We start from the raw sequence: 26,275 nt of genomic DNA, 5'->3' as shown, positions 1-26,275 counted from the left end.
CTTACATAAGTGAGTTTACTTCAGTGAATCGTTGCAAATGAAACACACTTGTACAAACAATATGCTGGTGCCGAGGTACTGTTAGATGCTGCTGATGCACCATCAAACTATCACCAACCAATCTGTTCACGTAGTAGGCAGTGAAAGGAATACAGTATTACGTGAGGCCCTTTCATTCGTTGGGAGGGCTGGAATTTTCTTGTTTGCCTCTGGGAACTTATAAAGTCTTTTTTGTGGCTGATTTTCAGTAGTACAAAGAGATCACAATTCACTTTTTGTCTTTGTCGTAATTTTATTTAAGTTTTTTTTTTGACAAATACTTCCTAAGGTTTGTTTTTTGTAAGTACGTATTTGTATTGCAAAATGATGCAAGGAAGCAATGTGTATATAGGCATCCCTCATTTTATTCCCTTAACTGGTTCCACGGAGGCTGGACGTTAGCAATAAGGCATATGGTGAGGGTCATTTTCTCATAAACAATTCTGTAAATAGGTAATTTACTAGGTAAATAGAAAATTACTCCAAAGTATGGACTTTGATACTATTCTATTCTATTTGAACTAGTTACTGCCACCATAAATATAGTGGTGTCTGTATCTTTAAGACCTTTAAAAATAGTACTTAGATTGCTGGAAGAATATTAAAAATATTTAGTGAAACAATTAATGTAAGGCTTCCGAAATTTTTGCATACATAAACAGGCTTTAAAAAGTTATTTAGCTCTTATCTTCATCTGTTCAGCCTTCTTGGGGATTCTGTGGAGTTTTCTGTCATATCAGGGCTCCACAGGGCTACATAGTTTTCTGAATAACCTAACTTTTTCTTAATAGCATTGGCAAATATTCTTGCACCCCTTCTATTCAAGGACATAGATCCATTGGAATGAGTGCAGAGAAGAGCGACAATATTAGACAAGGCACAAAAGGGCACTCTTACTATAAAATGTTTCATTTCTGCAAATTGAAGCATTTGGAAACTAGGTACGTGCAAGAGTCAGGACACGATTAACATTTAATTTACTCAATCCTAAATGGATTGAATAAATTAAATGTGAATCGTGTCCTGACTCTTGCTCAGATTATATAATTTAAATTGAAAAGGATGGTTGAAGGGTGTATATGTGAAAATTTGCTTTCAGCTAGAATAATTAATTGTTAGCACAAACTTCCACCTAGCATTATGGTGATGGGTGGTTTGAATTAATTTAAGGAAGAATTAGACAAATTTATTAGAAGAGATGGACAGATAGGGGTTTTTTTTTTTTTTTTTGCTGATGCTATATCCTATTTGTAAATAAATTGGTTGATGCTGTCATTAGCATTAGCAGAGGCATATGATTCAAGAAAGCAAGCTTATACAGCATCAGTCAAAAAAAAAAATTCCAATTCACTCATCTGTTTACTCCAAATGCTTATCCAGCTCAGCCTTAAATTTATTTAAGCTATGAACTTCCACAACAACAGATGGAAGTCTGTTCCAGTAATAAACTACCCACTGGCTAAAGGCAAATTTCCACACATCTATTCTACAACTGTGTTTCCTCAGTTTGAATCTATGCCCCCTTAAGTTCTTAATCTAAGCAAGAAGAATCCCATCAGCATTGAGCTTGTTCAACCTGTTCAAGGCTTTATTCACTTCAGTCAGACAACCTCACATGTGAGTCTCCAGGCGCTGCAATTTACAGAACTTAAGCCTATCTTGGTAAGAGAACCTTCTTTTTTCCTCTCACCAATATTGTTGCCTTTCTTTGTGCTCATTCTAGCAACTCTACATCCTTTCTAAAATGAGGCCTCCAGACCTGTATACAGTAATCAAGGTGTGGTCTGACCATTACCTTATACAACGGGATAATCACCTCCTTGTCCCTGCTAGAAAAATTCCTATATATCATTGATAAGACTCCATTACCTGCCCTGGCAGCCCATCTGCACTGCTCAGCGAACTTCATATCTCACTGCACAATTACTCCCAGATCTTTTTCATTCTCCACTTCCCTGAGTGTAGTACCACACAGTTGGTATGTTTCTCTTGGGTTACTGCTACCCATTTGCATTACTTTGCATTTATTAATGTTAAACTTCAGTTTCCACTTCTAAGCCCATTTGCCCAATTTATCAAGATCCATTCGCAGTAGCATACTGTCATTAACAACCCTGCCAACCTTTGTATCATCTGCAAACTTGGACATTAAGCCCAATATACCCTCATCAATATCGTTGATGAATACACATCAGTCCATGAAGAGCAACATCCATTGATTACCACTCTCTGTCTTCTCCCACTCAGCCATCCTTTTATCCATTGTAGCAACTTACCCATAATGCTATACCGCTCCAGTTTGTACAGCAGTCTTCCATGTACAACAGCTTTCCTGAAATCCAAGTATATATCAAAATTATTTTTTGAATCCAGTTCCGTGACCACATCATAGTATCCAATCAAATTGTTCAGACAAGACCTGCCTTTAACAAACCGATGCTGTCTTAACTATTACTGCACACGTGGGGTACTGATTCCACCCTATGTGTTTTTTTTTTTCTTTCTATTTCTATTTCTATTTTGGATTTTACTGATGTTTATTTAAGATTACTATTATTCAAGGAGTACATCAAAAAATGGCAATTGCTATGCAATAAATTATTTCTAATTAACGAAGATGAGTGTTCTGCCTCCATGACACACGAAATATCAAGTATTTCATGTGTTATGTAAAAAAATTTTGTTTTGGGTGTATGCGATACAGGATCATAGTGAAAGAGGCCTTGTGTTTTCAATTCTTGTCTTTTACTCTAGAAACATTCCCATAAACAGTTTACTTGTTTGGTAAGAAAAAACATTAGAATTAGTAATCTAATTAATCTAATATATTCAGTTCAATTTTTTTTGCCTTACAAATTAGGATAATATCTAGGGTTACTGACAGTCCCACCAGCTTGAATTTGCAAATAGATGATATGGTTGTCACAGAATAAGCACACTCTACTGAACTTGATCCCACTTATAATTGGGACATGAAAATCAGCTCCATCAGTATTCTTCCCTTTAAGAATGGCTGCAGTGAACTTCTAGGATGAGGGTTCTCCTCACTTGTGTTCCTTAAAAACAGGCAATACTGAACCATAAAACTAAAAACTGCCTGTAATTGGGTCTGTCCCGGGGCAGACCTAAGGATATATGTTTTACTACTGGATCCAGTGTTGAAACTGGATAGTTTCACCACTGGATATTACCAACAGTTGAATTAAGGTGATGCTGTGTAAAGAATGGGCATACCAACGTTGTCATCCTGCTCTCACAGCATGGTATCGTGCTGTAGCACATCCCTAGGATAATGGATGTAGGCCTTCCATCATTATTTCCTGCTTCTTACTGCCTGTTCCCAAGTTTGTGCTACCTACCTGTAATATGAATAAGCTAGTATTCCAAATTTGTGTGTTCCAGTACATGCTGAAGAACATAAAATGCATCGAATTTCAGTAGAGAATTTTATTATGGTTCTTCTAATAAGAAATTTCATCAAGATCCAGTTATCAGAGTACTGCTGTTATATAAGTAGGCATGATAAAGCATTGTCATTACTGAATTATTGCAAAACACATTATTATTGACAAAATTTGTTTAACAAAATGTACTAAATAAAATTTATTTAGTACAACTTATATAAATAATAACATTTATTTTTTATATTTGTTAGTTAAAAAATGGCAGAAAGGATGGATAAAAAGCAACTTGCACAGTTAGCTGAATTCATAGACTTGTGCAAGAAAACACCATCTGTTCTTCATATATCAGATTTATCATTTTTTAAGGAATATCTTCTCAGGTCAGTAGCTATTTGATGCTAATATATAATGTATGAGCATGATACCAAATATTTTATTTTGTTTTATTAAGCCAAAAAAAAAAATTACCTCTTTCCATTTTAAATGCTGCTAGTTATTTAGTGACTTAATTACCAGTGACTGAAGTCAGATCTGTACTGTTTCATGCTCACAACAATTAAAAGAATAAAACTAGATGGATATATAAATTATCTCTAAAGACAAGGTTTTTTTTTTTTTATATGAAGAGAATAGCTGGTCTTAAATATTGTATCAAATGACATCATGGTTGTTGGAACCTGTTTCCCAGAACTGCTTAGGACAACATGATGTTGCCCTAAGCAGTTCTGGAAAATCAATAGAGAATGAGAGTTTTTCGATATTTTGAAAACGTTTGAGATTTTTCCTTTGTCAGTTGACCCCCCCCCCCAGCAACCATTCATTCAATTCTAAATAAAGGTGACCCCCGCTTAATGCTGATAATTCGTTCCATAAAAACAGAGCGCTAAGTGAATCCGTGCCAAGCGAGCAGCGCATTCCCATAAGGTAACATGTATTTGTGAGTTGCGGTCGGTATCATAGGATATTTCCTAATCAATAATAAACAGTAGTGAAAAGATGCACAAATGTCAGTCAAAATATTTAATATTCAAATATTTGTACATATAAAATATTCTACATTACATACGTATATAATTATGTGGCAGCTACTTACGTACCAAAAGTAAACTTAAAATTCCAATTAAAATAATGAATTTAATTGATTTAATTTAATTGATGAATTTAATCATGAAAAATGTGTGGATTTTGGGTTGAACTTTGTCCCCCTTCCAAATAAACTAAAAGGAGTATTAATTTTAAATCCCCCCACAGCGTTACCACCCAACAATAAAGTCAACCGATCCTTTGAAACCTGGCATGTTTTTTCTTCTTTCAATATGAAACTTCTTTTAGGCATTCGTTTCCACAAAAGTCCTGCTTCATCTATGTTAAAAACTTGTTGAGAAGTATAACACATAATATTCCTCTTCAATAATTTTAACAAGCTCTTTTTTGAAAGTTTCGGCTCCTTCTGCACTTGCGGCTTGTCCCTGGATTTTAAATCTATTCAACCAGCCCTTACTAGTTTTAAATGGTTCCACTTTTTTTTTTTTTTTTTAGGTGAGTTTTCTTCAGATCATCATATTGGCTAATCTCTCTCTCTCTCTCTCTCTCTCTCTCTCTCTCTTTTTTTCTCTTTTTTTTTAATAATATTTAACTTAACCGAATTCTGCATTGGATATTATCTTCAATAAAATTAAAGTCTTTCCATTTCAATCCTAATAGTCGGCCTAGCCCTAGTTGCTTGCAGTGGAACAGCTATCTTTCCCGCTGCAAAAATTAATTCTTTATTTTTTTTTTTATAATTGTTCTTACAGTTAAACTTGCAAGTCCTAAATTATAGTACACATCTTCTCGCCTTTGACCGGAATCGATTCGCTTCAAAACGTCTAATTTAATTTTCAAATTCAGTCTTTTTCTTACATTTATAGTCTTCGTACTGCGCTCAGACGTTGTTGCTTTTTCATTCTTATTGGCCATCATTAACTCTTCGAAAATGTAACTGCATTGGTTGCATTAATTATGATACAATGTTCAAGTAAACTGTCCGTTTTGCACGATGTCTAATACGGTACTGAGTGATGACTAGACTTCGGATAAATGCATATAACGCAAATATTGCAAGCAATATATTTGATAATTTTTTAAAATGTTGATCTTGGAACTACGTAACAAGTCACTGTACTGCAATTATATTAGCGTGCGAGAAAATTTCACTGAGCGTGGGAAAATTTCTCAAGTTGGCATGGAAGACGTTTTAATTCTGTTTTGCTATTCGTTTTCAAGCTATTGACTCCATCAAATGAAACGATTTCATTAAATATGCCAAAAATGCATCTGTAAAAGAGCGTTATAGTGATCTGTGACAGCGTTATAGTCAGATACGGGTTATAATATAAGAACAGCATTATAGCGAATCAGCGTAAAGCGAAATGCGTTATAACTGGGGCCTGCTGTAATCATTGAACGGTTTCAGTTGTGAAATGGTTTGTTTTTGTTTTATCCCTGAGATTGCTAACAATCCATCAGCATATTTGTTGATCAAACCGAATCATAATCACAAATCAAAAATATCTTGGTATCTCAGAGACAGAATACCTACTAGATGATTTTAATAGATTTAAAATTTTGGTAAATATGTAAAATGGTTTTATTATTTTGGAACATATTTTCAGTGAGGACAATTTTTCAACCGAGAGCAATTTTGATGCAAAATTTTTACCGTAAGTCACTTCTCATTATGACAGTAGATAAAAAGAAGTGGTTATCTAATTGGTTTCTCTGGCCCCTGTCAGGTTCAAATACAAAAGAAACAGGCAGATGGATCAAATATTTTTATTTTTAAATAAGGTTATTTAGGATATACAGGAACTCCCCAACTTACTGAGGGTTGCATTTGGCGGAACGCTACACAAGTCGGAATTTCCCCCATGCTTGTGTAGCACTCGCAACTGTGCTTGTTGAATTGATTGAATCAGAAATGTTCAATGAACATGTGAATAGAATTATTTATTGTATTTATTCAATTTTTTTATCTCATTCCCAGGAAAAATTACAAAAGCGTGCAAATTTAAAAATTGTAAAATTACGAAAAAAGAAAGGAGACAGGAATAACGTCAGTAAGTTTTACCTCTCGAGCATTGTTGCCAGAATCGACATCTTCAGCTGATAAGTATGCCACTACGGAGGTTGAGGGCTGTGGAGATTTAGAACGGGTCGGCTGCTCAACCTTACAAAAGAACGTATTAATGGATGACTGGACGGTGGATTTTTTCTTTTCATCGCAGATTTCTCTGTAGCAAGCAAGCATATCATTCACCCCTCTGTTAACTTTTAAGAATCATTCGCTGTCAGGATCCATCTCTCCACAGCCGTTGCAATTTCACGAAATGCCATTCTCTCCTTCGATCAACAAATTTTTTAATTTCATTCAGCAAATTTTGAAATCTCTGTAGAAACTGACTCCGACTCAGCCACCTCACATCTGTTTGTAATATCAGATCTGGTTCATTTTCATCAAGTTGCATTTTGAAAAGTCTCCTTTGAAGAGATTGTCCTCTGATGGAATTCACGATAGCACGATGTGATGAATACGTAGAAATGCCCCGTCATTGCTTTAGCTCCATCTGTTGTCATTGATACGAGCTTAAATAATGATAATTTTTTCATTAAAATTTTTGAATGCTTGTTAAATATATGAAAACCTCTAGTTCTTTCTTTTAACGAAGCCATACTCACATTTCTTCTCTAGTGGCAGAATCATCGAAAACCCTAAGAATAAAAACGAGCAATATGAGCATGTAATTTGTTCGCTCACATTTTTACTCATTTTTTTGGATGCCGTCGCACACAGTATTTCGAGATAATTGCAGATCTTGAAGAGCACTTTTAATTTCATTTTTATTCTTAAAAGTTTCAAAAAGAGAATCTGTTATTTCCAAAAATGCATCTTTGATGAATTGACCATCAGAAAATGGTTTGTTTTTTTTGTATTGCAAGAAGATGACTCACTTTAAATGATTCTATAGTTACTGTTTTAGATTGTAAATTAGGTGTCATGAAGAAATTTTGTTGTGCGAATAATCTGGATTTAAGTCTCTTTTAATTTATTTTATCTAAGGTCACTATTAGGCTGAAAATCTGATTGGTAATTACCATGGAGTTGCATTGAACTGCCTTTCCAAATTTCCTCTTTTGGGTATAGCCACAGAAACATTGCAAATCAAACAACAACATTGTTTTTTCATCATTACAAAAAAGTATTGTAGTTCCCACTCTTGATGAAAATGATAAGTTTTACTCTTTTTCGTAGTATTCATTTTAAATCAAAGGGTATTAAATTAACGTATAAATACTGACAAGTTAATATTAAGTAAGCTAAATAAGAAATCAACACATACACTATGTTTTCCACATCTTAACTGCGTGAATTTTCACTAGACAAACCTAGCGGCTGTGCGGCGACAAGAGTAGTCACATGGTTCGAGGGATTTGTAATAAGCATATGCAGTGGAGTGCATAATAATAATATTTAGATTTTGACTAATCCATTTTTTATATATATTTAAAATTTGTCGTGATTGACCGAAATTAAAGCTGCAATCAACTTGTTGGCCAGCCCTGATCTATTGCATTGGCAGTCTGATTTTAGCATCATTCTGTCGTGGCATAGACTTGTTTAGCATTCGAAATGCAGTGGTTCCCTGGCTATTATGGCCTCGGCATCCAGTAACAAGATGGGGCATAATGGTCAGTCTTTTCTATTCAATTCGATATTATGGTATGTTCTACTATTTTTTGTTTTAATTTTACTTATCTGTCTGTATTGTTGGTAGAATACATTTACATATAATGATATTTCACATAATTCGGAAACAGGAAGGGAGTAATTTAATGGTGTCCCCTTAGCATAGGGGGTACCATTAAATTTCTTTTAATCTGGACTCTATTTCCTAATTTATTTAGGAATGTTTCTCGAACACTACCTATTCTTCATTTTATATGTTAAATTCATCTCCACTCTACTGGTTTGCCACGCTCCTGGCATACATTTTATTTTATTTTTACCTTACATTTTATTAAAGTTAAATACATGCAACGTGGTTTTTGCATGATTGCTGCCATTGATGTCTGCTCTACTATCTTTATTTTTATTTTCATTTAATTTTGTATTTATTTTCACTGTCTAATATTCAAATCATTTGGATTTAATTTGAATTTTATATATACAGGCAGTTCTTGCTTTACGAGTTCCCGGGTTTGAGTTTTTCTTCAAGTATCAACAAAATCGAAAATATGAACATTAATTGCAAAAAATGAATGTTAAACATTCATAAATACCACATTTCAAACCACAAGCATAGCTATACAATACAGTTTACCCTGCTTTACTATATTAATCCGTTACCATCGTATCGCGAAAATATCATAATGTGAACCCAATAACACATTGTTTTTTGGTAATTCATTCCGCGACCTTGAAGTGAAAATTTTTGCTATATAACTCCCTAAAAGGTTGTTTTTATAGTGTAAATTCTATTAGTTACCAATTCAAATCACGCACTACACTTTCATCATTATCATGTTATAAGAACCAATTTTGAACGGCAATGTGATGTTTTTCTAAAGCACATTTTTGGAAGTCACGACCATAAAACAATAAAAACAATTTGCATTTCCAGTTTATTGGGCTTTTCTGTTACTGCAAGCAATTATAAACGGGTAGTAAACTCTGTTATTGCATTTTTGAAAATACCGATAGCTGGAATTGTGTGGGTTTTTTTATGTTAAGGTGAAATGTGTTTGCCCTTTATCTTCAATCGTATAAAAAACAAATAAATTTTCAGAATCTTCTCTTCATTTTTTTTTTTTTTTTTTTTTTTTTAGCTTTGTAAACTTGTTACTCTGCACAAATCGTGTTAGTTGCAATTTGCGCGTTCCATTAAAAAATGCTTATGCATTCTATTGAAATTTATAAACGCCTCTTGAAGCATTTTTGAAGAAGACTATTCCTTGTACAACAAACCAACGAGTGCCGAACCAATAATGAGTGATCAACGAGTATGCATTTAGTCGATGATGATGAAGAAGAATAAATATTCTTTAACATTTGTAAGTCATAAATAATTTCTGTATTATTATAATTTGCTTGATTTGACAGGCTACGTTTTCATTTCTTTAGATAAATCAATCATTGTTTAAACATAAGCTAATTAGCTAACTAATTTCATTGTTGATAACGTAATCCCTATTTTTAACATTATGTCTATGGGATATAAATTCCCGCTTTACGAGCGCGTGCTAGGAACGAATTAACTCGTAAAGTCGAGAACTACCTGTATATGTGTATATATATGTATATAGTGGATATGGCAAATAGTTTTATATATATATATATGTATATATATATTTATTTATTTATTTATTATTTTTTTTTAATCTATTATAGTTTTTTATAATATTAAGTTTTAAATTGTAAAAAATCAATTTGAAGTAACCTTTGTCAATAGAGTTTATTTATTTTCACTTAAACATGCATATTTAAACAGTAATCCTTTGGTACTGTATAGATCTTCACTCTGGTAGTAAGAAAAATTCTACTTTTTTCTTACAAAAATGAAAAGGCTTGAAACTGGTAAAGAATAATAGAGAACTCTTGATAGACACAGGCCTTATGTCTTGGAATCATGAGCATTTGAAGTGTTTTTGCACAATTAACGATTGCACAATTAGTCAGACTTGAAATAGCCACTTGAGGCATGTAATTACAAAGTTTTATTCAGAATGGATGCACTTAAACTGAGCAAACTGCTACAGACACTTCTAAAAATATATAATGCCTCAAGAACCTGCATATAAAGAAACCATTAGGTGGCAGTAATCACAGTATGTTGATGCGGGATGGTATAACTACTGTCAAGGACAAAGGGAAGGGCTTTTTCTTTCTTAAGGTGTTATTTTTAGAGTCCGTAGTCTAATGAAGGACTCTTATAATGTCACTCGGTTGTCTGTCTGTCTGTCACAGCATCGTATCTCTGGAACCACTCAACCTATTGACTTGAAATTTTGCATGGGTTTGTACATCATGTGGACCAACATAACGCCATATTGATCGTTGTTGACAAAAATTTGTCTGAGAAATGGGGGGGGGGAACAAAAATGTTGTCGACAACCTATAGCTACACCGTTGGAAAGAGCTCAACGATTATGTTTAAAATATAATTTTAAAATATTTTTAAAATTAAAAATGGCAGTGCCAGACAGGAAAATGTGAGTAATTTTCGTGTGCCCCCTCTATTTCTGTTGCTAATGGAGCTAAAAATTTAAAAATTGCATTAGCTAGGCGTTATTCGATGCTTATCAAGGGAAAACTATTCTGATTGAAATCTATCATTTACTTTTTGTGTTAAAATTAAAAAAACTATTTTTCATTGCACCTCAATAGCATGCTTAGTAGCTCAATAGTTCAATAGCATTGGTAACAAAAAGGTTGCTAAATAGTTGGTTAATAATTCTATAAAGGTCATTTATAATTTTGCGACGAGAAGTATTTTTTAACAATTTTGAAAGCTGGAGTTGTCCTGGCATGGAGGTACTCAGAGAGCTAGTGTTGAAGAGGCGACAGTGGTTGGGAGGCACCTGTGTGGAGTCTTGCACGGCCCTCACCTGCCAGTTGCTTCTTGCACCCTTGTCATACAACAACTGGAAAGACTCAAATAGACATAATGTTTTCATTAGTTCCTCAGTTTAGGCCAAGCTCGGGGCTAGAAACTTTTTTTCAGTTACCATAAAGCTCTCTATTTGAGATACTACACTAGCAACCATTCGTGACTACGGACCCTTCATTCTGAGTGCCCAGCACTCAGTAGTTGGCCAATTTATTTAAAATATATTCAGCGAGACTATCTGATGATGTTACTAACAGCAAATTCTAAAGGAAATTCCAACTAAAACTTTACTATTCAAGGTTTAGTCCTAAATGGATGTCAGATGAACTGATGAGACTGATGGCAAGGAAGGAAAATGCATTGATGCTTATAAATTAAACATGAGATACAGAAACCTACAATAGATAAATATTAGTCTGTAATCAAGTCACAAAGGAAGTAAAGCAAGCTAAGAGAGATTACAAGAAGGCTCTGGCAAAGAATGCAAAGAAAAGTAGTAAAAAACTTCTTTACTTACGTAAACACTAGAATGAAAGGGAACAATCTCATTGGTCTGCTGAATATGAATGGTATAACTCTTGATCATCCTGTTCAGGTTGCTGATAACTGAATAGATCTTTTTGCATCTATATTCATACTTGAGGAATTTTTTAGGAATGGGGATGCCAGAAGTACATCAAATTACAGAGGGCTAAATGATTTCATGATAACTAAGAGGAAAGTGGAAGAGAAAATCTTGAAGCTTAACATAAATAAGGTACCTTGTGCAGATGGGATATATCCAGTAATATTAAGAGTAGCAGCAGCAAAAGAGTTCAGCTAACCTTTAGCCAGTATTATGGGAGCATCGTTAGATTCAGGGTAGGTCACTATGGAGATGTTCAAATGTATCCCCTTTCACAAAAAAGAGGAAATGAGTGATTACAGACCTGTAAGCTTGACTCAATTCCAAGGAAAATAATTGAGGCATTGGTTAAAGAGGACTTTAACCCATGCCATGACTTTCTACACAGGAATGAAGTTATACGGCAATAACAGTGTGGATTGTTAAGGGGATAATATATTAGCGGGTTGGATATTATGATGCAGTAACAAAGGAACTGGATGAAAAAATAATTCTGACATGATATACTTAAATTTTAAAAAAGCTTTTCATACTGTTCCACAAGTTGCGACCACAACTTTTGCCCATCTGTACTCCCACCTCTGCTAAAAATGTATGGTTCCATTGCTACCTCAGCTAAAGGTAAAGCTTACCTGCTTGCATCCTATGTTATACTGGCGTTTCGTTCGGGGCTCATTGGGAGGTATCTGCTATTATACCAGGCTGGTTTTATCTCTTTGCATACACCATACAATATGCTCACGTCTCAGGGACGGTTTGGAGGCTGAGGAATCTTAATTGAAGTACATTCCCGAAAACACCAATATACTTATGTAACTGCCTAGTGGCTTTTATAGTAGGACAATGGTCTCGAGCCCTAAAAGATCTATTCAGCCACGTAGGGAATAGAACCCGCAGCTCTGACCAGCGTTGTGTTTTTCACTACAAGACCCTATCGATTATAGTCAGATTTTGAAGTGCCACAGTACTAGTTCTTTATTCTAACGCTTTTGTTATGGTTGTCATGTAGCAAGGGATTAGGTCTGAGGCAGGGATACTTAAACAGAACATAGTTTATTATTGAATTATACTGAAATGTTATACATATAAACATAAGTAACGAACAATTTGGCTTTAATAAACAACAGAAAGACAAATTATGTGCTCTTAGTTAGTGAGGTAGGTTGTGTATATGTTCTTCATGTAGTTCTTCCACGGATGGCTCATCTCTAGCCCGTACTCCACATTCTGGTGATTATAGAGGCATGTAGCAATTTTTGGGTAGCCACTTTAAGGATAAACTAGTCAGATCTACGGACAGTGTATCATAATGAATGGCAATACTAATTATCGCAACATTTAAAACAGTGCTAGTAGGCTACCCTCTAATTTGCCGACGATAAAGTATCATAATAATAATCATATTACTGAGGAGGGATGCTTATGCACAAAAGAGGCAAGAATCAACATAACTTACCAATATAGGGGATGATGCTTTAGTATAATTGATTCTGCTGGGAAATTCAGTTTGGTACTTCTTGTCCGTCTTTCACTCTGATCTCTCTGACTCTCCTCTTGTCTTTTCTCTCTCATATATATCGCTCTTATCATATGAACTTCCGTCGGGCCAGTGCTCAATCTGGGGGGGGGGCTAACCTTCAAAGCTGGGAGCTGGGGACCAAAACGAGAAGAAATTGCACCCAGAGAGAGTGAAGCTCATATTTGTTCAGACTCGCGGACCTAACTTCCTTGCAAGCAACTCTTATCTGGGGTCGAATCAACAATGAAAAGGGGAAGTTGCAACCGTGTGAGGACGAAATTCATATTTGTTTGGGGCGAGAGTTTGCAAATTCCGAATTTGGGAATCTTGTTTCTATGAAAGAGCTGATAGTACAGTGTACTCTATAGTTATCAGATCGGTTAATAGTTATAGTTTCTTCAGAGGTGATAAGATGACAAAAACACCTCTTTTTCCCAAAGGGGGTATATGGATTAACACCTCTTTTTCCCAAAGGAATGGATTAACACCTCTTTTCCCAAAGGGGGTATATGCAGCCAGATTAACAGGTAAAATGCAGGCATTTTACACCTACTTTTCTTCTAAATTGTATTGATGATCTGGGTAAACCACCTCCTACCATTCCCAGCACTCCACTCAGTGCCTCCTGTAGTCTTCTGCCAAAAAGATGTCAGAAGAATTTTGAACAATCTTGATGCCTAGAAAACTAAGATCCTGATGGTATTTCTGTACTTGTTCTCAAAACCTGTGCTAACTTCTCCTAACTTCTAACTTCTCCACTAATGCTGGTATCCCCCAAGGTTCAGTTCTTTCCCCCACTCTTTTCCTCTTGTATATTAATGACCTTCCATTGATTGGAAATCCTATCCATAGTTTTGCCGATGATAGCACATTGCATTCCACTTTCCATTTTGAGAAACCTTGCCCTGCTCAGTCAGCTTCAACTTCTCGAATATCCGCTACCAATTCCTTAAATGCCGATCTCCAGGTAATTCTCCAGTTGGGCAAAGACAACTTAGTTTATTTCAATCCTTCTAAAACTCAGTCTTGTCTTGTCTTATATCTCGCAAAAAGGATTCTTCTGCTCCTATGCTTATCTTTGGTGACACTCCAATTTCTAGACAAAATACTTTGTTTACCCTGACTTCAAATCTCTTGACACAAGCACATTACAAATATTGCTTCCTCTGCAACTTGGTGTTCTCTTTTGCTTTCGGCGTTACTTTTCTTCTAAACAGCTGTTCACTCTGTACAAATCGCAAATCTGCCCTACTTTCCTTCATATGTATTTCCTGAAAATTAGTCTATAGAAGTTAGTCTCATGTGTACACAAATATCTTCTTTTGTCTTCTCAACCTCCAAACCAAGCACGGTAAAGTACTATAGGTTCTAAAACCTCTCGTATTTGGGGTTTTCATAAAAAATAAAATAAAATAACTGCCAACTCGTAAGCTGTCTAAAAACCTTCACTCTGATCAATGATGACTAATATGAATTCCATTGATCTTTTCAGGTGTAGAGAGTGGCAAGAAATTAGGTGCCAACTGAGTGTTCTGATGGGCTCTTATGAGAGTTTGAAGAGTCAGGTAGATGCCCTCGCTGGTATTAAAGTGGGGGATCTATCAAGCGCTCAGCGCCCATCTCAATGCCAGAGCTCACTCTTGTGTATCAGGCAACACAGTGGCAATCTCCAAGGCAAAATGCACTGGTCCCACAGGAATTAGTTATTGTTGGTGACTCTATTGTCAAGGAGACAGGGAATATATTATGCAAAAAGGATAGGTGGAACAAGACAAGGGTACATCTGCCAGGGACAAAAGTTGATATTGTAGAGCAGATATCATCTTTTAAGGGCACAGAGGGTGATACCGTTGTACATGTTGACACTAATGACATTAAGAGTAGGAGATTTGCGGATTTACTTCAGAAGTACAGGTCAATGTTGAAAAGAAGTCATGAAGTTAGGGTTGAATATGAAAGTGTCTGCAATTCTGCCCAGACACGATAGGAAGGAGTACATTATTGAGAGCCTTATCAATCAATTCAGCCCTGGAGAGATTGTGCAAGGCTCATGAGGTAGAATTTTTCTCAGTGTGGTCTGTGCTTGCTTACAGGAGAGACTGCTTCTACAGGTATGGGATGCACTTAAATAGGAGTGCAAGAGTGTTTGCTGATGCTATCGCAGCAGTGTTAGATGGGTCGGAAAACTGCAAGCTTGGGGGGGGGATTCATAGACTAAAAGGTTAACAGTAGTTGAAAGCAGAGGTGAAAGTTGATTCTTGCATTGCTTCTATTAGAATGAGCAACGGCCTGGAGGGAGGGGTGCTGGGGTTTTCAGGGATTGGTGGGAGTCATCATGAAACAAATAAATACATGGGCTGTGTTAGGGTAACTAAGAATAAGAATAGCTGCATGTATACTTGCATGTTCATCAATGCTAAGAGTATAGTAAATAAATTTGATGGATTTGAAGTGCTTGTCAAGACATCAAAGGTGGGTATTGTTGGGATATCAGAGATGTAGTGTCACACAGACATAAGGAATACAGAATTGAAATTTGGGGAGTACAATGTGTGCAGAAAGGATAGACAGGAAAGGAAGGGAAGGGAGGAGGGGTTAGTTAAGAAACATACAAACCTAAGGCGGACACCCAGTTTACATCGGTGGACAGTGTTCAGTCAGTTTGGCATGACATAAGCACTGGGAAAGCAAAATTGAGAGTAGGAGTGTGTTAAAACCCTAATGACTCTCATGAGTACGACGAACAATTGTATAGAGAAATAGTGGGCCAGTAAATCAGATTGTATTATAATGAGAGATTTTAACTTCCCAGATATTGATTGGAACTTGTGAATTAGTCACTCGCACACTAGCAAGACTTTTGTGGATTTATTGGATGATTTTTTTCTACAGCAGCATGTTCAAGAGGCAACCAGAGAGAGTAATACTCTTGATGTGATTATCAGCAGTGATCATTCATGCATTATGAATTTGCAGATAAAGGAACCACTAGGTGGCAGTGATCACGGTGTACTGATGTGGGATTTACTTGAAGATATCATTACCATCAGGGGTAAAGGGAAGGGTTTTTGCTTTCGTGAAGGTGACTCGAGTAGTCTCTGAGAGTTTTTAAATTCTATACAGTGGGACCAACTGATGATGTTGCTAACAGCAAATTCTAAATGGGAAGCATTCAAGGAATTAATTGTAGATGCTACTAGGCTTTTCATACCAATTAAGAAATACTGTTCACAATTTAGGCCTAAATGGATGTCAGATGAACTAATGAAACCAGTGGCAGAGAAGAAAAATGCATGGGATGCATATAAATTAATAGGCGACACAGAAGCCTATGGTAGATATAATCTAGTGTGTAATCCAGTCACAAAGGAGGTTAGACAAGTGAAGGCAGATTATGAGAAATCTTTGGCAACGGATGCTAAGAAAACATGCAAGGAGTTCTTTACTTATATCAACTCTAGAAGGAAGGGGGATGAATCAGATTGGTCCATTTGATATCGATGGTTTGACTGTTGATGATCCTGGTGAGATAGTGACAAACTGAATGAGTATTTTGCATCTACATTCACACATGAGGAGTTATTCAGAGAGGTGAATGCCAGAAGTTTATCAAACTGGCAGGGAGCGTAATGATTTTGTAATAACTGAGAGCAAAGTGGAGGAGAAATGAAATTGTTGAAGTTTAACTTAAGAAAGGCACCTGGGGTGGATGGGATCTATCCAGTTATATTAAAGGTGGCAAAGGAAATAAGCAAACCCTTAGCCATAATTATGAGAGCATCCTTGGACTCATGGAAAGACCCCCTGGACTGGAGATATGCAAATGTATACCCAATTCACAAAGGAGGTTGAAAGGGTAATACGAGTAATTACAGACCTGTTAGTTTAACTTCTGTTCCTGGGAAAATAATGGGGTTACTGGTTAAAGAAGCAATGTAGGATCATCTAGGCAAAACTGCAGTAATAATTCAGACACAGCATGGGTTTGTTAAGGGAAAGTCTTGTTTGATAAATTTGGTTGAATACTATGATGTGTTTACAAAGGATCTGAATGCAAAATAATTTTGATATCATATACTTGGATTTCAGGAAAGCTTTTTTTTTTTGGTATTTATTAATGAATGGATATCAAACTTAATGTCCACATTTGCAGATTACAAAACACATGCGCAGTGTGATGAATGATAGTGATCGTGGTATTTTACTTCAACAAGATCTACAAAAATTAGGCAGATGGTCTGACAAGTGCCAGTTGAAGTTCAACATTGACAAATGCAAGTTACTGTATATGGGTGGTAGTAATTCCAGAATTTTTTTAGACATTTTTGAGCTCTGGTGCTGGAGAAAGCTGCTTTGCATACTATAGACAGCGAAAGTTACAGAGAGGTTTTGGATTACATCAAGCCAGCAACATCACTGGAAGGCATGGTCACTGATTGACTTATTTCGGTCACGTAATGCAATACAATTCATTAGAAAAATTGATAATGCTAGGAAAGGTTAGTGAAACAAGGAGAAGAGGTCGGCAAAGAACACAGTGGCTCGATGCCATCAAGAGCGACAGTGACATGTGCATGAAGGACTTGAATTCTCTAGGAAATGAATAGGACAGGCTGCTAGGATAGCTCTTGGGGTTTTGCCAGTGACACAGGAATTTTGCCAGCAGGGATAAGGTGATTATCCTGTTATATAAGGCAGTTGGTTAGGCTATAACTTGAGTACTGCATGCAGGTCTGCAAGCCTCATTTAAAGGATATTGATCTGTTGGAATGGGTGCAGAGGACAACAAGATTAGTGAGGGAAACAAAAGGGTACTCTTACCAAAAAAGGATTCAGTTCTGCAAATTGCAGTGTCTGGAAACTAGCCTGCTCTGAGGACATCACATTGAGGTGTTTAAGCATTTGATTGGATTGAGTAAGCTAAATGTTGATGACATCCTTACTCTAGCTCAGGCAACACATGAGGAGGGGCATAGATTTTTAATTGAGGAAAGATGGTTCAAGAGTAAAGGGAAGGGGTTTTGCTTCGATAAAGGTGACTAGAGTGGTTTCAGATAGTTTTTAAATTCTACACAGTGGGACCAACAGATGATGTTACCATAAGCAAATTTTAAATTGGAAGCATTCATTGAAATAATCATAGAAGATACTAGACTTTTCATACCAACTAAGAAATACAGTTCAGGACTTTGACCTAAATCGATGACAGATGAACTAATGAAACTCGTGGTAGAAAAAAATACATGGGAAGCATATAAATTATCAGGCGACACAGAAGTCTATGGTAGATATAAACTAGTGTGTAATAAGTCACAAAGGAGGTTAAGAAAACAAGCCAGATTGTGAGAAAAATTTGTCAAAGTATGCAGAGAAAAACAGCAAAGGCTTTTTTAAGTTTTTGTAAATGCCAGAAGGAAAGAGATGGATTACCTTAGTCCACTTCATATTGGTGATTCTACTGTTGATGATCCTGCTCATGTAGCTGACAAACTGAATGAGTATTTTGCATCTACAATCACACATGAGGAATTCTGTAGGGAAGTGAAGGCCAGACACTTAAACTCTGACAGGGAGCTAAATTATTTTGTAATAACTGAGATCAGGGTGGAGGAGACATTGTTGAGAAAGATCTGGAATGGAATGGGATCTATCAGTTATATTAAAGGAGCCAGCAAAAGAAGTAAGCAAACCCTTAGCCATAATTATGAGAGCATCCTTGGACTCAAGGGGGGTCCCCATGGACTGGAGATGTGCAAATATATCCCCAAAACTACTGTTCAATTTGTACAATAGTCTTCTAAGTGCAACAGAATCAAAAACTTATCTGAAATCCAAGTATATGATATCAAAATTATTTTTTGCTTCCAGTTCCTTTGTAACCACATCATAGTATCCAATCAAATTTGTCAGACAAGACTTCCCCTTAACAAACCCATGCTGTGTCTGAATTATTACTGCAGTCTTGTCTAGATGATCCTGCAATGCATCTTTAACTAGTAACTCTATTATTTTCCCCGGAAAAGTAGTTAAACTTGCTGGTCTGTAATTACTTGTCACCCTTAGATCCCCTTTGTGAATTGGGGATATATTTGCAGATCTCCAGTCCATGGGGACTTCCCATGAGTCCAAGAATGCTCTCATAATTATGACTAAGGGTTTGCTTACTTCCTTTGCTGCCTCCTTTAATATAACTGGATAGATCCCATCCACCCTAGGTGCCTTTGTTATGTTTAACTTCAACAATTTCTCTTCCACTTTGCTCTCAGGTAGCTGAGAACAAAGGGTTAATCTGCTGTTACAGTTTGATAAACTTCTTGCATTTTGCTGCATTAATAACTACTCATGTGTGAATGTAGATGCAAAATACTCATTCCGGTTATCTGAGCAGGATTGTCAACAGTCGAACCATTGATATGCTTTTTTTGTCATTAAAGCTTAAATGATTTTCAATAATAGGCTGATAATGTTAATATAAAACCATGCCTTAAGCTCTTCTAGAAAGGTACTAATGGAAATTAGAAGTAGAAGACTAGGGTATTTTTGCCTTCAACGTAGGAAAGGTCTTTTATTGCCCTGAGGAATGCTGTGTGCCAAAGGGTTAATCTGCTACTATAGAAAGGTTTCACTTTTCCTTCAATATATTTAAATTCCTCCTCAATATTCACTTATCTTAATTGAATATGATATCTATATAGAAAAATTAAATTTTTAAAGAGCTTTAGTATATTTTTTGTAATTGGGGGTTTTTTTTGTGGAAGCCTATGTATGAATAATCTCTGAAGTGTCTGTTTGTGTGTTACCTTCTCGTTGTAAAATGTTTTGGTTTCTTTTTCTAGTCTTGGAGCGAAGATTCCTGCACCACAGTCCAATGAGGAAAAGACCGAAAGTCAAGAAAAAGTATAATTACCTTAATGTTACTTTTATAAATTTATAAGATTGTGTTGATTCATAAATGCTACATTACCCTCCAGAAAAGTATCCAGATACATGTCAGTTTCACATCAATGCCACTGCTACTGCTACTCACTTCAATAGTGTATCTATCTCCCTTTGGCCATTGTCACACGCTCCTCTCTCCTGGGTAGGCTTTCCACCAACAAACAATAGGCTGCAGTAGATATAGAGTCCTCTGTACCTTCTACAAAACAGTGATGTGGTGCAGATTCTTGCACCACACACATTCCACTCTTCTGGATAGGCTTTCCACCAACAAATAATAGACTGCTGTAGATATATTCCTCTGTACCTTCTGCAAAACAGTGACCAGTTGAGCTAATAGTGTTGGATATGCTGGTGTGGCCCTTACCCAATGTCAACCATTCCAACTTTTGTATGTTAATATTCATGAATCACATAGCACCAGCAGTATGGCATTATTCTGTTGAAACAAGCATGGGTCTGTACCAAAGAACTGCCATGTCATGGTAAAAATGGAATTGTCCAAAATGTTAAGACAAGCATCAACATTCATGGTTCCCTGCACAATCACCAAAGGTCCCAGGCTGTACCATGAGAGATAGCCTCATACTATAACAGCATTTCATCTGATCTTCATGGTTGGCACAATGCACTAGGAACCAGCATTTTCCAGGCATCCCTCACACTCGCCCATCTGATACGAATAAGATTGTACCATTGTATCATGCAAGGCGTGACCACTGATTATGGTCGGCGATGTTTGGCTTTCATGGCCTTCCTGTGTATTGCTGGATGTTGTAAGTTATCAGCAATTACATGAATTAATAATTTAGTAATATCACATCAAACAATAGTCTCTTCCCTTTCCTTCCTCACTGAAATCAGTCAGTTCATGCTCCTACCTTATATACTGGTCTGAGTTTCTTGTTTATCTGGGAAGGTCCAGTAGACTATGCCAACAGAAGTGAACAGATACTTTTTTGGAAAGTAGTGTTATGTTAAAGAATTTTTGAATTAGTAGTGCATTTAAAAGTTGAATGTTAGATATTTGCTCATATAGAGATAGTTGTTCATTCTAATAAACAGTAGGTATTGTTATCTGTGGAAAGTGTTAACCTGCTTGATTTTACATATAAATTTGCTCATAAAATAACAGCCCTCTGTGACAACATAATTGTTTTGCCCACTTGTTCCCATCAGAGACTGGAGGAATTCTTGAAAGTCTTTCCAACCAAGGTTGTAGTTAGCTGATCTCAGGCAGGCAGGCAAGAGTAGAATTTTTCAGCCTTCACCGTATGTAGTTCAGCCAGTAAACACACTTTCACAGACATAATGCACAAGTTCAATATTTATAGAAAATCAAATCCAATGTCAGTACATATCTACTGTCTTCTCAGCCTTCAGTCCATGCATAGTACTAAGTATTATAGGCTCTAACAAACAGATCTACTGTTTATGTTTGGGTTTTCATAAAAATAAATAAAAATAACAACAGGCTCGTAAAATAACACGAGCTCTATGCTATGGTGCTATGAGTACTATAAAGAATTATTGTAAGTAGTTTCCAAAGCAGTCTTTCTTATATGCCACTGAACAAACCAAGTCTGCTGCTTAGTGCACTGCACTCATATTGTGGAGGCACCTTCTCCACAAGTTGCATTGCTCAATTCTATGTAAGAAAAATGGCTTTGGCCACCACTTATAACATTATAAAATATATTCTGATAGGTAAATGAACAAATTGTGTAAGGTCATTAGTAATTATAAAAGCCCTGCATCTCAACCAGCTGGATCCATATAACTAGATAATTGATTACGTGAATATTAAAATTACTAAGGAAAATAACATCACTGTTATTAAAGTTATATTGGAGAAAATAGAGTTCTTTGAAAAGGAAGTCAAAAAGTTCTGGGTGCTCTGTAGAGTTCGAAGTGCAATAAAGGCAACAAACAAATTTTACAGAATGGGATAAAAAGATTTTAAATGCAATCAGGTCAAATAGGGAGATTTCAAATTGGGAAGCCTCTGACAAGGAACGTTACAGTTGACATAGACGTGAATACCAGCTTTGAAGGGAAAGGATTCATAGAGTGAATAAGTAGGGCAACTGAGATGTATGGTGGTTGTGGAAACTGATAACACTGGTCAACAAGAAAAAAAAATTTTTTTTTGCTCCTTGTTAAAATTCAGGGTTATTCTTGTAGATCTGACATTGCTAAATCCAAATATGAAAACAATATTGCTGTAACACCCACCAATTTTAAGAGAAAAGGTATTAAAGTCAAAGACTAAGTTTCTATTAAAAAAAGATTTTATATATTTTAAGAAAAAATATAAAATCTAAATATTGAACAACAGGTCTGTTAATCTTATATCTCTAAATAGGCCTACAAGGCTGGGACAATTCATATTGAACAATTAGACTTTACACCAGCCGGTATTCAAATAAACAAATTCCAATCCTGCAACTAAAACACTTTATTTACAATAAAATAAAATACGAGCAAATGAAATAAAATAAAATATATAATAGTCTAAAACTGATGTGATTTAATTTACAATAAAATACAAAAATATAAAATATGATGATAAAAGCGATAAAAACAATTAATAAAATACCGTAACAGCTGGAGCTTTCGGAGATAGCGATCCACTTTCTCAACAGCATATTTCTGCTGTGTGGCACATCCTTAAATAGCAGATCCACGGCACTCGTCACATGGTTCCTCGGGAGTAAGGCCGGAATTTCCCATTTATGCACTGGAACCAGAAATGGCTCGGGAGCGCACTAGCTGAAACCGTTCATCTCGCCCAAGAACCACGGTTTCCAAGAGGGGATGTAAACGTACACCCTTGTCTCTATTAATGGAATTGCTAGCTGCCCCAATATACATAAACTCTCAAGCCATTTACGGTCCCAGAACCCCTGTGCATGATCTGTGATGACAGCATCCTCCGGGGAGATTTGCAGCATAGGTGTCAACTCAAATAGGAATGGGGGCCACTAAACTTTACAGGGGCTTAGAGGGGAACAGGTATCCTGTGTGTTATCAGACACTCAGCCTAAAACACTGATGGATCCAATATCTCTCTATTACAGAAGATTTAGGAGAAGTCCGGTTGGCCTGACTCCCTAAAATCCACCCATGCACACCTTCTCGATGGTAAGCCCTGTTACGTCACCTAGGTGGCAACGAACGTGCAGAGTGGTTCTCTTCAAGACGCCTGGTCAGCGTGAAGAGGAAAAGACCAAACCCTCCAGCAATGAGAACACAACAATACAAATGGCCCTCAGTCCCCAGCAGCTTTCACTCTCCCTCTTACGGCAGCGAGAGGATCAGAATGGAAGCAGAGGGTGCTAAGAATCTCTGGGTACGACCAGGTTGCCATGCACGGAAATTGAACTTGGCCTGTTATAACGTACGATCACTCATCGGTGAAGACAGGATATTAGAGCTGGAAAAGGAATTAGAAAATGTGAATTGGAATATCATCGGTTTGGCTGAAACAAGAAGAAGAAATGAATCACTTATAAGTTTATCAAGTGGAAATCTGCTGTACACCAATGGAAACAGTGAAAGGAGTGAAGGTGGAGTTGGGTTTCTGGTCCATAAAGATTTTAAAAACAACATTTTGGAATTCAAAAGTACATCACCAAGGGTGTCGAGACTAATACTCAAGATTTCTAAGAGGTACAAGCTAAAGATTGTAATGATTTATGCACCAACATCGAGCCACGATGATGAAGAGGTTGAAGACATGTACACTGAAATTGAGAGTCTTCTAGATGAGCAGAAAACCCACTACACTATTATTATGGGGGACTTCAATGCTAAGGTTGGAAAAAGGCAAAAAAAGGAAAGAGGAACTATAGGAAATTTTGGAATTGGCGAAAGAAATAAAAGAGGTGAAAGACTTGTGGAATTTGCAGAATCTCAAGGACTGTCAGTAATGAACACTTTTTTCAAGAAAAGGGTGAACAGAAAGTGGACATGGAAGAGTCCAAATGGATTAACAACTAATGAAATCGACTTCATCCTCACTAACAGAAGATATATTGTGAATGATGTTACCGTCCTGAATAAGGTAAATGTAGGAAGTGATCACAGAATGGTAAGATGTACACTTGATATAGATGTAGGAAAGGAAAGGAAAAAACTGACTCGAGTAAATAATACAAAGGTCTTTGAAATAACAGAGGAGGAGAAAAAGCAGTATGTACTGGAACTTAAGAACAAGTTTGAGCTTCTGCAGACTGCTCAGGACCAAGATATCGACGAGGAATATTACAACTTTCTGAAAGTGATAAAGCCCAAGAAACCTATAGGGAAACAGAAATCCAAAGAAGAAAAAATTAGTCAAGAAACACTTGTCATGATGAACCAAAGACGACAAATGAAGAGCAAGAAAAACACTGCCAGGGAGAAAATTGAATATACTGAGTTATGCAAAGCCATTAGAAAGAGACTCAGAGAGGACATAAGAAGATTTAACACAAGAAAAGTAGAACAAGCATTAAGGGAAAACAAAGGATTTAAATCAGCAGCCATGAGCAGTAATACAGAAAGACAAATGATACTGAAACTGAAGAATAGCAATGGTGTACTTATAAACAGCAGAGAAGGCATAATTCAAATAGCAGAAGACTACTATAGAGAATTATACAAGGAGCAAGGGATGATACCAGAAGTGGGGAAGATGGATTGCAAGGTAGCAACACATACGACATACCCGATATTCTTCCTGATGAGGTAGAACATGCATTGAAGAAAATGAAGAATCGGAAAGCCCCGGGGGAAGATGAAGTTACTGTAGAGTTGTTAAAATTGGGAGGAAGAGACATAACACAAAAACTGGCAAGGCTCTTCACAAAGTGCATTAGAAAAGGTGTGATGCCTAAGCAGTGGAATAATGCAATCATAGTTTTGCTGCATAAGAAAGGAGATAAATCAGAAATTGGAAATTATAGACCAATTAGCTTGTTATCCCATATCTACAAGTTGTTCACAAGGGTCATTACTAAGAGATTAGAAAGAATACTTGATGAGAATCAACCGAAAGAGCAAGCTGGCTTTAGGACAGGATTCTCAACTATGGATCACCTTCACGTAATATCACAGCTAATGGAGAAAGCAAATGAATATAAAACACCATTATGCCTGGCATTTGTGGATTATGAAAAGGCATTTGACTCCATACAGCATAAGGCAATGTTTCGGGCACTGGAAAGACAAGGCATAGATACTCCATATATTATGATTTTGAAGAAAATATATGAGAGTGCGACATCCTTTATTAGACTAGACAAAGACAGTAGCAAATTTAAAATCGAGAAAGGAGTTCGACAAGGAGACACAATATCTCCGAAGCTGTTTACTGCTGCCCTTGAGGAAGCTTTCAGAAGATTAGACTGGTTGCAGAAAGGAGTCAATGTGAACGGAGAGTACCTAAACCATTTACGATTTGCAGATGACATTGTGGTCATAAGCCACGATCCCAAAGAATTAGAGGAAAATCTTAATCAGTTATGCACAGTTAGTAAGGATTTTGGACTAAAGATGAATATGGCTAAAACAAAAGTAATGATGAACAAGTATGCCACGGAAAGGGAAATAATGATTGAAGGAGCAGTAATTGAAAAGGTGGAGTCATATACTTATCTGGGACAAGTTATTAGCTGTAATAATGATAAATGGCTGGAAGTCAAGAGAAGAATAAATTTTGGATGAAGAGCAATATCCCAGTTTGTCTGAAACGTAAAATAATGAATCAATGTATACTCCCCACCATGACTTATGGAAGTGAAACTTGGGCACTCACCAAAAGAATGGAAGAGAAGCTAAGAACTACACAGCGAAGAATGGAACGAATTATATTGGGAATTAGAATGTTAGATAAGAAGAGAAACACATGGATTAGGCAGCAAACTCAAGTAAAGGACATTCTTATCAAAACTAAAGAACTAAAATGGTCTTGGGCAGGACACATAGCTCGAAGACATGATGACAGATGGACTAAGAAAATAACAGAATGGTACCCAAGAGGAGCTAGAAGAAAACCTGGAAGACAAAGGCGGAGATGGATAGATGAAATTCATGAGTTTTTGAGTAGTAAATGGATGGC

General features: G+C 36.4%; 1 protein-coding gene across 3 annotated transcripts in view; it reads left to right on the top strand.

Annotated features, from left to right (window-relative positions):
- Nucleotides 1-26,275, top strand: part of LOC150090753 (hsc70-interacting protein-like) — a 203,926-nt gene that overhangs the window by 20,902 nt on the left and 156,749 nt on the right. For all 3 annotated transcript variants that reach the window (XM_090379869.1, XM_090379852.1, XM_090379860.1), the window contains exons 2-3: nucleotides 3,695-3,823; nucleotides 20,070-20,130. In XM_090379869.1, coding sequence (XP_090235995.1) covers nucleotides 3,702-3,823; nucleotides 20,070-20,130 — 183 coding nt within the window. In that variant the 5' untranslated portion in view covers nucleotides 3,695-3,701. The remainder of the gene's footprint in view (nucleotides 1-3,694; nucleotides 3,824-20,069; nucleotides 20,131-26,275) is intronic.

The sequence above is a fragment of the Mastigoproctus giganteus genome, chromosome 1, assembly GCF_048544385.1.
Source record: "Mastigoproctus giganteus isolate SK-2022 chromosome 1, ASM4854438v1, whole genome shotgun sequence".
Taxonomy (NCBI): Eukaryota; Metazoa; Arthropoda; class Arachnida; order Uropygi; family Thelyphonidae; genus Mastigoproctus; species Mastigoproctus giganteus.
Note: the sequence above shows the minus strand (reverse complement) of the source record. Positions and strands in the feature narration are given on the sequence as shown.